At 39.3% G+C, this 12142-nt stretch overlaps 1 protein-coding gene across 3 annotated transcripts in view; it reads right to left on the bottom strand.

Annotated features, from left to right (window-relative positions):
• The window catches only part of IFT172 (intraflagellar transport 172), a 41451-nt gene that overhangs the window by 16582 nt on the left and 12727 nt on the right, over nt 1-12142 (bottom strand). For all 3 annotated transcript variants that reach the window (XM_029231853.1, XM_029231854.1, XM_029231855.1), the window contains 3 exons: nt 11072-11239; nt 2641-2777; nt 2301-2408 (listed from right to left, as the gene is read on the bottom strand). In XM_029231853.1, coding sequence (XP_029087686.1) covers nt 2301-2408; nt 2641-2777; nt 11072-11239 — 413 coding nt within the window. The remainder of the gene's footprint in view (nt 1-2300; nt 2409-2640; nt 2778-11071; nt 11240-12142) is intronic.

Here is a 12142-nt window from a genome sequence, read left to right as displayed (position 1 = left end):
AGGAGGGTTCCCTTTTCTCCACACCTTCTCCAGCATTTATTGTTTCTAGATTTTTTGATGATAGCCATTCTGACTGGTGTGAGGTGATACCTCATTGTGGTTTTGATTTGTATTTCTCTAATGATTAGTGATGTTCAGCATCTTTTCATGTGTTTGTTGGCAATCTGTATGTCTGCCTTGGAGAAATGTCTACTTAGGACTTCCACCATTTTTGGATGGGGTTGTTTGTTTTTTTGATATTGAGCTGCATGAGCTGCTTGTATATCTTGGAGATTAATCCTTTGTCAGTTGCTTTGTTCACAAATATTTTCTCCCATTGTGAGGGTTGTCTTTTTGTCTTGTTTACGGTTTCCTCTGCTGTGCAAAAGCTTTTAAGTTTCATTAGGTCCCATTTGTTTATTTTTGTTTTTATTTCCATTTCTCTAGGAGGTGGGTCAAAAAGGATCTTGCTGTGATTTATGTCATAGAGTGTTCTGCCTAAGTTTTCCTCTAAGAGTTTTATAGTGTCTGGCCTTACATTTAGGTCTTTAATCTATCTTGAGTTTATTTTTGTGTATGGTGTTAGGAAGTGTTCTGATTTCATTCTTTTACATGTAGCTGTGAAGTTTTCCCAGCACCACTTATTGAAGAGACTGTCTTTTCTCCACTGTATATTCTTGCCTCCTTTGTCAAAGATAAGGTGACCATTTGTGTGTGGGTTTATCTCTGGGCTTTCTATCCTGTTCCACTGATCTATATTTCTGTTTTTGTGCCAGTACCATACTGTCTTGATTACTGTAACTTTGTAGTATAGTCTGAGGTCAGGGAGCCTGATTTCTCCAGCTCTGTTTTTCTTTCTGAAGGTTGCTTTGGCTATTTGGGGTCTTTTGTGTTTCCATACAAACTGTAAATTTTTTTGTTCTAGCTCTGTGAAAAATGCGATTGGTAGTTTGATACGGATTATATTGAATCTGTAGATTGCTCTGGGTAGTATAGTCATTTTCACAATGTTGATTCTTCCAATTCAAGAACATGGTATATCTCTCCATCTGTTTGTATACTCTTTGATTTCTTTCATCAGTGTCTTACAGTTTTCTGCATACAAGTCTTTCGTCTCCTTAGGCAGGTTTATTCCTAGGCATTTTATTCTTTTTGTTGCAGTGGTAAATGGGAGTGTTTCCTTAATTTCTCTTTCTGATTTTTCACTGTTAGCGTATAGGAATGCAAGAGATTTCTGTGCATTAATTTTCAGGATATGTTTTGAAGACCCTGGATCAGTGTCCTTAGGACTTGCTGAGAGTCTAGCTGTGAGGGGATGGGAAAAAAGGGACCAAGGATGATTCCTCGGCAAAATAGCAGCAGCTGACCTTTAAAGAGCACTTCCAACCTGTGCTCTTCGCACAGGTCCTCTCATTTGCTCTCCACTACCACTGCCATTTATCTTTACCATCCTGCAAGGTAAATTCTGTTATCATCCCCATTTCATAGAGCAAATGGAGAAACCAAGGCTTGGGAAGGTTAAGTTAACCTCTTTCAAGTTACACAGCTGGTAAATGGAGCCAAGATTTGAAATCAGAGAGTCTGGAGTCCCATGTTTGTCCTATAAATTACACTCCTATACAACACCTGGAATATACAGATCAACACGTGGATTGTAGGGTATGAGTGTTAAAAACTTTGAAGGGGCACCTAGTTACAAGATTGGGGAATGACAACAATAAAAGACACACCCTTATGTGAAGTAACTCAGAAAAACAAATATCGTACAATATTGCTTATATGTGGAATCTAGAAAAATGGTAGAGATGAAATTACTTGCAAAGCAGAAATAGAGTCACAGATGTAGAGAACAAACTTATGACTACCAAGTGGGGAAGGAAGGGTGGGATGAACTGGGAGATTGGGACTGACATATATACACTACTATGTATAAAATAGATAACTAATGAGAACTTACTGCATAACACAGGGAACTCTACTCAATGTTCTGTGGTTTTCCAAAATGGGAAAGAAATCTAAAAGAGTATATATATATATATATGACTGATTCACTTTGCTGTACAGCAAGAAACTAACACAACATTGTAAAGCAACTATAGTCCAATAAAAATTTAGAAAAAAATAAATAAAAGACATACTCATAATCTAGGATGGGAGGATGTTTGGAATAACTGTACCACAGACGGGTTCTATGACATCTGTTGGCATGGGAAGGGAAGTGCTGCCTTAACACTGGGGAGGAGCAGCCCACGGGGAAGATACCTGCATGGCCATCCCTCCCTCCTAGCTGCCTGGCACCTTGGTTCTACAGCCCAACTCACCTCTCAGCAATGTGTAGCTGCCTTGCTTCCAGTGACAGCTTACTCAAGGTTTTCCACATTGCCTCTGTTTCTGGGGTCATTTCCAGAGTCTCCAAGAAGGCTGCTGCCCTGGAGAGGGAAGGAAGCAAAGCACAAGGAATGAGTCCAGGGTCAGGAAGACACCGAGGAATACTAGCGATGGGACAGGAGAGGAGGGGGGCAGGCAATTGTTTGTCCTCTTTGTCTAATCTCCTCCCAGGACACCACGTTCTTTTTAGACGTGGTCAGTTTTACTACCCATCCCAGGCCCTCAGAACCAGAATTTCCCACCACCTTGCTGGTTACCAGTCTAGCCCCTCACCTGGTGTAGTTGCCGTCATCAATAGCTGTTCCAAACTCAATAAGGCCCTCATCCAGTGTGTAGGCAACTGTAGTCACACCTTCAGTCACCATCACCTCGGTCTTTCCCCCGCCCCGCTCCAGACCTACAACATCACCCTGTAAAAATTCAACACCCCCATCCCACCAGAATTCCAAGTTAGCATTTCCACTGACTCAACTGCAGAAAAGACCCACCCTCATTCAACCCTACTGCTCGTACACTGAGGGAATTACAGTGGCCCCTGTTTTTCTAACATTTAGTTTCTCTCAGGCAGATAAAAATTCCCTATCTATGGTAATATCCTTGGGTTAAAGTACACTCATAGCTATGATGGCACTAATGGCTAGGGATAAGTTGAGAAAGTGTGACATCCACTTCTGCTACGGCCAGCAGTACTGCCAGCAGTACTATTTCTCGGTATTCTTAAAGGCCCTCCTGTTAAAATTCAACTTGAACATACTTCTTAATGTATTGCTGGGTTCAACTGAAGAAACCACTAGGAATGCTTCCTACTCCCTCCCCCCGTCCCCACAAAAAGAAAGCAAGAGAGAAAGAGGTCAGTAAGCTAAAACCGAAAAAACATGAGCAGGAAAAAATGGAAGGTGAGCAAGTAGGAAGCATACAGTTGCCCTGAAGGCAAACACAGTATTAGGAGAATAATGGGGATCCTCTCTTCAGTAAAGGGAACCAAAGGGGTACAGGTCATTAATATGCCTGATTCCTGCAGAGGCAAACACAAAATCATCTCTGGAGGAAAACATGCCTATTTGAGGCCCTCAGGATTCCAAAAGATTACATTCAATGTAACATGAGCTCACAATAAAAAACTACCAAAATATAAGTTAACAGTTAACCAAAAAGTTAAATGAGTAAACAATACCTATAAATAACTGTTTTAGACCTCCATGGGTCTCAGATATCAAAAACAATAGTTATGAAAAAAGACAGTTATGATATATAAAATAATTATGTGTGAGATGTTTAAAGACCTAAAAGGTGAAATGAAAAATTAAGCAAGGGACAAGAGACTATCAAAAATGGTCAGTCACGTTGGAGAAAGAACCAAATAAAACCTTATGAAAAATTTAATTTTTGAAGTAAAAAACTCAATAGATGGTTTAAATAGCAGATTAGACAATGATGAAAATGAATTAATGAACTAAAAGATGTATCTGAAGAAATTATCCAGAATGTAGCATGGAGTGAGAAGGAGAAAGGAAATATGAAAGACAGGTTAAAAAGGTACAGAAGACAGAACAAGAAATCTAACATACATCTAATTAGAGTTTCGATGGAGAGACTGGAGAATATGATAGAAGAAGCAATGTTTAAAGAGATTATGGTTGGGAAATTTCCAAGACTGATAGAAATATGTGTACTCACAATTACAGGTAGCACAATATATACCAAGTAGGATAAATAAAAAGAAATTTATAGCTAGACACACTGTGGTAAAATTTCAACATGCCTAAAAAAAGATTTTAAAAGCAACCAGAGAGAAAAGACAGATCACCTACATAGAAAGGGCTATTAATAATCTTGTCAGAACAAAAGAAGTCAATCAATGGGACAATATTTGCAAAAGGCAAAGAAAAAATAACTGTCAATCTAGAACAGGGGGGACTTCCTGGTGGTGCAGGGGTTAAGAATCCGCCTGCCAATGCAGGGGACACGGGTTCAAGCCCTGGTCTGGGAAGATTTCACATGCCGCGGAGCAACTAAGCCCGTGCGCCACAACTACTGAGCCTGCGTGCCACAACTCCTGAGTCTGCGCTCTAGAGCCCGTGAGCCACAGCTACTGAGCCCGTGTGCCACAACTACTGAAGTCCACGTGCCACAACTACTGAAGCCCAAGCACCACAACTACTGCAGCCCACGCGACTAGAGCCCATGCTCCGCAACAAAGAGAAGCCACTGCAATGAGAGGCCCGTGCACTGCAACGAAGAGTAGCCCCCACTCACTGCAACTAGAGAAAGCCCATGCGCAGCAACGAAGACCCAACACAGTCAAATAAAAATCTAGAATTCAGTACTGAGTCCAAGTATCTTTCAAGAGCAAAGCTCTAAATAAAAACATTTTCAGATAATCAAAACCTGAACGTTTATCATCAAAAGACTTTCACTAGGGCTTTCCTGGTGGCACAGTGGTTGACAGTCCGCCTGCCGATGCAGGGGACACGGGCTCGTGCCCTGGTCCGGGAAGATCCCACAGGCCGCGGAGCGGCTGGGCCCGTGAGCCATGGCCGCTGAGCCCTGCGCGTCCGGAGCCTGTGCTCCGCAGCGGGAGAGGCCCACGTACCGCAAAAAAAAAAAAAAAAAAAGACTTTCACTAAAGAAACTTGTAGGATAGCCTCATCCACCAGAGGGCAGACAGTAGAAGCAAGAAGAACTACAATTCCGCAGGAAACTAAAAACCACATTCACAGAAATATAGACAGAATGAAAAGTCAGAGGACTTTGTACCAGATGAAGGAACAAGATAAAACCCCAGAAAAACAACTAAATGAAGTGGAGATAGGCAACCTTCCAGAAAAAGAATTCAGAATAATGATAGTGAAGATGATCCAGGACCTCAGAAAAAGAATGGAGGCAAAGATCGAGAAGATGAAAGAAATGTTTAACAAAGACCTAGAAGAATTAAAGAACAAACAGAGATGAATACAATAACTGAAATGAAAAATACACTAGAAGGAATCAATAGCAGAATAACTGAGGCAGAAGAATGGATAAGTGATCTGGAAGACAGAATGGTGGAATTCACTGCCACAGAACAGAATAAAGAAAAAAAGAATGAAAAGAAATGAAGACAGCCTAAGAGACTTCTGGGATAACATTAAATGCAACAACATTCGCATTATAGGGGTCCCAGAAAGAGAAAAGAGACAGAAAGGACCCGAGAAAATATTTGAAGAGATTATAGTCGAAAACTTCCCTAACATGGGAAAGGAAATAGCCACCCAAGTCCAGGAAGTGCAGAGAGTCCCAGGCAGATTAAACCCCAGGAGAAACATGCCGAGACACATACTAATCAAATTGACAAAAATTAAAGACAAAGAAAAATTATTGAAAGCAACAAGGGAAAAATGACAAATAACATACAAGGCAACTCCCATAAGGTTAACAGCTGATTTCTCAGCAGAAACTCTACAAGCCAGAAGGGAGTGGCACGATATATTTAAAGTGATGAAAGGGAAGAACCTACATCCAAGGTTACTCTACCCAGCAAGGAACTCATTCAGATTCGATGGAGAAATCAAAAGCTTTACAGACAAGCAAAAGCTAAGAGAATTCAGCACCATCAAACCAGCTCTACAACAAATGCTAAAGGAACTTCTCTAAGTGGCAAACACAAGAGAAGAAAAGGACCTACAAAAACAAACCCATAACAATTCAGAAAATGGTAATAGGAACATACATATCGATACTACCTTAAATGTGAATGGATTAAATGCTCCAACCAAAAGAAACAGACTGGCTGAATGGATACAAAAACAAAACTCATATATATGCTGTCTATAAGAGACCCACACTTCAGACCTAGGGACACATATAGACTGAAAGTGAGGGGATGGAAAAAGATATTCCATGCAAATGGAAATCAAAAGAAAGCTGGAGTAGCAATACTCATATCAGATAAAATAGACTTTAAAATAAAGAATGTTACAAGAGACAAGGAAGGACACTACATAATGACCAAGGGATCAATCCAAGAAGAAGATATAACAATTATAAATATAAATGCACCCAACATAGGAGCACCTCAATACATAAGGCAACTAACAGCTATAAAAGAGGAAATCAACAGTAACACAGTAACAGTGGGGGACTTTAACAGCTCACTTACACCAATGGACAGATCATCCAGACAGAAAATTAATAAGGAAACAAAAGTTTTAAATGACACAATAGACCAGATAGATTTAATTGATATTTATAGGACATTCCATCCAAAAACAGATTACACTTTCTTCTCAAGTGCACAAGGAACATTCTCCAGGATAGATCACATCTTGGGTCACAAATCAAGCCTCAGTATATTTAAGAAAACTGAAATCATATCAAGCATCTTTTCTGACCACAACGCTATGAGATTAGAAATCAATTACAGGGAAAAAGAAGTAAAAAGCACAAACACATGAAGGCTAATCAATACGTTACTAAATAACCAAGAGATCACTGAAGAAATCAGAGAAAATAAAAAAATACCTAGAGACAAATTACAATGAAAACATGATGATCCAAAACCTATGGGATGCAGCAAAAGGAGTTCTAAGAGGAGAAGTTTATAGCAATACAAGCCTACCTCAAGAAACAAGAAAAATCTCAAATAAACAATCTAACCTTACATCTAAAGGAACTAGAGAAAGAACAAACAAAACCAAAGTTAGTAGAAGGGAAGAAATCATAAAGATCAGAGCAGAAATAAATGAAATAGAAACCAAGAAAACAATAGCAAAGATCAATAAAACTAAAAGCTGGTTCTTTAAGAAGGTAAACAAAATTGATAAACCTTTAGCCAGACTCATCTAGAAAAAGAGGGAGAGGACTCAAATCAATAAAATTGAAGTGAAAAAAGGAGAAGTTACAACAGACACTGCAGAAGTACAAAGCATCTTAAGAGACTACTACAAGCAACTCTATGTCAATAAAATGGACAACCTGGAAGAAATGGACAAATTCTTAGAAAGGTATAACCTTACAAGACTAAACCAGGAAGAAATAGAAAATATGAACAGACCAATCACAAGTAATGAAATTGAAACTGTGATTAAAAATCTTCCAACAAACAAAAGTCCAGGACCAGATGGGTTCACAGGTGAATTCTATCAAACATTTAGAGAAGAGCTAACACCCACCCTTCTCAAACTCTCCCAAAAAATTGCAGAGGAAGGAACACTCCCAAACTCATTCTATGAGGCCACCATCACCCTGATACCAAAACCAGACAAAGATACTACAAAAAAAGAAAATTACAGACCAATATCACTGATGAATATAGATGCAAAAATCCTCAACAAAATACTTGCAAACAGAATTCAACAACACATTAAAATGATCATACACCATGATCAAGTGGGATTTATCCCAGGGATGCAAGGAGTCTTCAATATATGCAAATCAATCAATGTGATACACCATATTAACAAATTGAAGAATAAAAACCATATGATCATCTCAGTAGATTCAGAAAAAGCTTTTGACAAAATTCAACACCCATTTATGATAAAAACTCTCCAGAAAGTGGGCATAGAGGGAACCTACCTCAACATAATAAAGGCCATATATGACAAACCCACAGCAAACATCATTCTCAATGGTGAAAAACTGAAAGCATTTCCTCTAAGATCAGGAACGCGACAAGGATGTCCACTCTCACCAGTATTATTCAACATAGTTTTGGAAGTCCTAGCCACGGCAATCAGAGAAGAAAAAGAAATAAAAGGAATGCAAATTGGAAAAGAAGAAGTAAAACTGTCACTGTTTGCAGATGACATGATACAGTACATAGAGAATCCTAAAGATGCCACCAGAAAACTACTAGAGCTAATCAATGAATTTGGTAAAGTTGCAGGATACAAAATTAATGCACATAAATTTCTTGCATTCCTGTACACTATCAACGAAAGATCAGAAAGAGAAATTAAGGAAACAATCCCATTCACCACTGCAACAAAAAGAATAAAATACCTAGGAATAAACCTACCTAAGGAGGTAAAAAACCTGTACTCAGAAAACTATAAGACACTGATGAAAGAAATCAAAGATGACACAAACAGATGGAGAGGTATATCATGTCCTTTGATTGGAAGAATCAATATTGTGAAAATGACTATACTACCCAAAGCAATCTACAGATTCAATGCAATCCCTATCAAATTACCAGTGGTATTTTTTACAGAACTAGAACAAAAAAATCTTAAAATTTGTATGGAGACACAGAAGACCCCGAATAGCCAAAGCAGTCTTGAGGGAAAAAAACAGAGCTGGAGTAATCAGACTCCCTAACTTCAGACTATACTACAAAGCTACAGTAATCAAGACAATATGATACTGGCACAAAAACAGAAATATAGATCAATGGAACAGGATAGAAAGCCCAGAGATAAACCCATGCACCTATGGTCAACTAATCTATGACAAAGGAGGCAAGGATATACAATGGAGAAAAGACAGTCTCTTCAATAAGTGATGCTGGGAAAACTGGACAGCTACATGTAAAAGAATGAAATTAAAACACTCCCTAACACCATACACAAAAATAAACTGAAAATGGATTAGAGACCTAAATGTAAGATTGGACACTATAAAACTCTTAGAAGAAAACATAGGAAGAACACTCTTTGACATAAATCACAGCAAGATCTTTTATGATACATCTCCTAGAGTAATGGAAATAAAAACAAAAAATAAACAAATGGGACCTAATGAAACTTAAAAGCTTTTGCACAGCAAATGAAACTACAAACAAGACGAAAAGACAACCCTCAGAATGGGAGAAAATATTTGCAAATGAATCAACGGACAAAGGATTAATCTCCAAAATATATAAACAGCTCATGCAGCTCAATATTAAAAAAACAAACAACCCAATCCAAAAATGGGCAGAGACCTAAATAGACATTTCTCCAAAGAAGACATACAGATGGCCAAAAAGCGCATGAAAAGCTGCTCAACATCACTAATTATTAGAGAAATGCAAATCAAAACTACAATGAGGTATTACCTCACACTGGTTAGAATGGGCATCATCAGAAAATCTACAAACAACAAATGCTAGAGAGGGTGTGGAGAAAAGGGAACCCTCTTGCACTGTTGGTGCAAATGTAAATTGGTACAGCCACTATGGAGAACAGTATGGAGGTTCCTTAGAAAACTAAAAACAGAATTACCATATGATCCAGCAATCCCACTACTGGGCATATACCCAGAGAAAACTATAATGGAAAAAGACACATGCACCCCAGGGTTCATTGCAGCACTATTTACAATAGCCAGGTCATGGAAGCAACCTAAACGCCCATCGACTTACGAATGGATTAAAGAAGATGTGGTATATATATACAATGGAATATTAGCCATAAAAAGGAACGAAACTGGGTCATTTGTAGGGACGTGGATGGATCTAGAGACTGTCATACAGAGTGAAGTAAGTCAGAAAGAGAAAAAACAAATATTGTATATTAACGCATATATGTGGAACCTAGAAAACTGGCACAGATGAACCGGTTTTCAGGGCAGAAATAGAGACACAGATGTAGAGAACAAACGTATGGACACCAAGGGGGAAAAGTGGGGTGTGTGTGTGTGATGAATTGCGAGATTGGGATTGACATGTATACACTAATATGTATAAAATGGATGACTAATAAGAAACTGCTGTATAAAAAATAAAATAAAATTCAAAAAGAAAAAAAAAAGAAACTTCTAAATGATATTCTTCAAGAAGAGGAAGAAAAGTAACTCCAGAGAGAAGATCAGCAATGAAAAAGGAAAAGTTGAACAGAGAAACTGGCACTATGACGGTAAATCTATACAAATTCTGTGTGTATAAAATAATAATTTCTAACTTTGGGGATAACAGAAGGGAACCAAAATACTAGACAACAGTGGCAAAGGGGAGGTAATCCCATTTAATCTTTTAGGGTCCTTGTATTGCTTGCAGTGCAGGGGGGGGCGGTTAGATGCTGATTAACTTTAGACTTTGTTAATTTAAATACATGGTGAACTTTTAAGGGTAACTGCTATAGAAATAGGATGTATAATCTTCAAACCAAAAAAAGTTAAAAAAAGAGTATTTAGAAAAGGACAACCCCCCAACCCCCCCACAAAAACTCAATCTTAATCAGTCTAAAATGAGGCAAAAAAGGAGAAAAAAAGAGATATAGAAAGAAAAAGGAAGTATCAAGTGCTCTACCCACACCCACACCAGTCATCCTAGCCTACCATAGGGGCCTCTTTTCTCTGTTTGCATAGGCTCCTCCCGGATTTTGGAATATTATTTGTGTGTGTGATGACGTTGTTATGGGATAGGAGAGAGGGTCTGATCAGCAGTCTTAAAAAAATGGAACTATGAATGGCTTTTGTACCAGAGAATCAGCACACAAGGAGGTGATATGGAACTATTCCTCCTGTTGGGGATCTTCCAGCCTAAGGGAACTCCATGTTATGACTTGGTGAATTCCCACTATAATAGAGACTCATACTCCAAGGGTCTAATATAATGTCAGGAATCTGAACAAGTATGGCTCTGGGGACTGGTCCACTGTGGGAAGGAGTCTAAGCGTCACCTGCCAACTCCACTAAGAGATTATGGGTGGTGGGCAGAGAAACCAAGCAGACTTCAGAGCCTACTCAGGGTTCTAATTAATCAGCTCAACACTATGGCTGAGGTGCCCTGATGTCAACATACCCTGATAGAGGACATGGTGACTCTCTCAGGTGCCTCAATGTTGTACCACACACACAGGTTGTTTCGGTTCTGAGCTACCAGCACATCACTTCCTGGGACCCATTGCACGTAGGAGCAGAAGTTGAGGATCATTGTCTTAGAGCAGCTTTCAATATCATATAGGTGCAACTGAAGGAGGAAGAAGTAGATAGCACAATTAAAAGGAGATATGGGTGTCTTCTCATCTTGACAATTTTCCTAATGGTGAAATGTGGTGAGCTAACCCACCAGTCACGTACATGCTGAATTTCAAAGCTTACTCATCTTCAACCATAAACCCTTCAAGTTTATGCTGAGTTGACATATTCTGACTCTGGCCAAATAAGAGATGATCAAAAGAGCAAAGGTCTACACCCTAGGAATTTAAGTTAGGTGAAGGTCAGACTTTTTTTGGCTGCGCTGAAAGGCGTGTGGGATCTTAGTTCCTGACCAGGGATCGAACCTGCACCCCCTGCAGTGGAAGTGCGGAGTCTTAACCAGTGGACTGCCAGGGAAGTCCCAGACTTTCATTCTTAGAATAACTCTGGGCCAGAGTTACCAGCCTGGATTACAAAAGTAAGGGCACCAGTCAAATTAAATGGTCTGGAAATTTGTGATGGCTTTCGCATCACAATGAAAATGAAACAAAAAGTCACCAGAGAGTCCCTTTTGCCCCTGAGGTTGAACTCTTTGGTGGTACCATATTGAGATCAGAATCAATAAGGGGCTAGGGGGAGACTGTCCTCAAGCCAGCTTCAGTGCCATCAATAAGTGTAGCTGAAGAGCACTGGAGCAGTAGGTGTGGGTTAAGGTCAGCTAGGCGTGAGGAAGAGGAATGCAGGCGTAAGGATGTTTCATGAGGGCACAGATTTGTAAATAGTAAGAGAGACATCAACTCCCAAATTCCTCTCTTGACTTCGGTGCCATCATGACACAGTCTCCTGAAGGGTAAAATGGGATGGGTGGTGATAGCAGATACAAAGAATGTTGATTCTTCTGTGCCTTTTGCTATGCTAATGGCATAGCCCCAAGAAATTATGTCCTATCCTGCCT

This window comes from Monodon monoceros, unplaced genomic scaffold (genome assembly GCF_005190385.1).
Source record: "Monodon monoceros isolate NGI ecotype Baffin Bay Population unplaced genomic scaffold, NGI_Narwhal_1 Super_Scaffold_19, whole genome shotgun sequence".
NCBI classification, from domain to species: domain Eukaryota; kingdom Metazoa; phylum Chordata; class Mammalia; order Artiodactyla; family Monodontidae; genus Monodon; species Monodon monoceros.
This window is presented reverse-complemented; position numbering and strand designations above follow the sequence as displayed.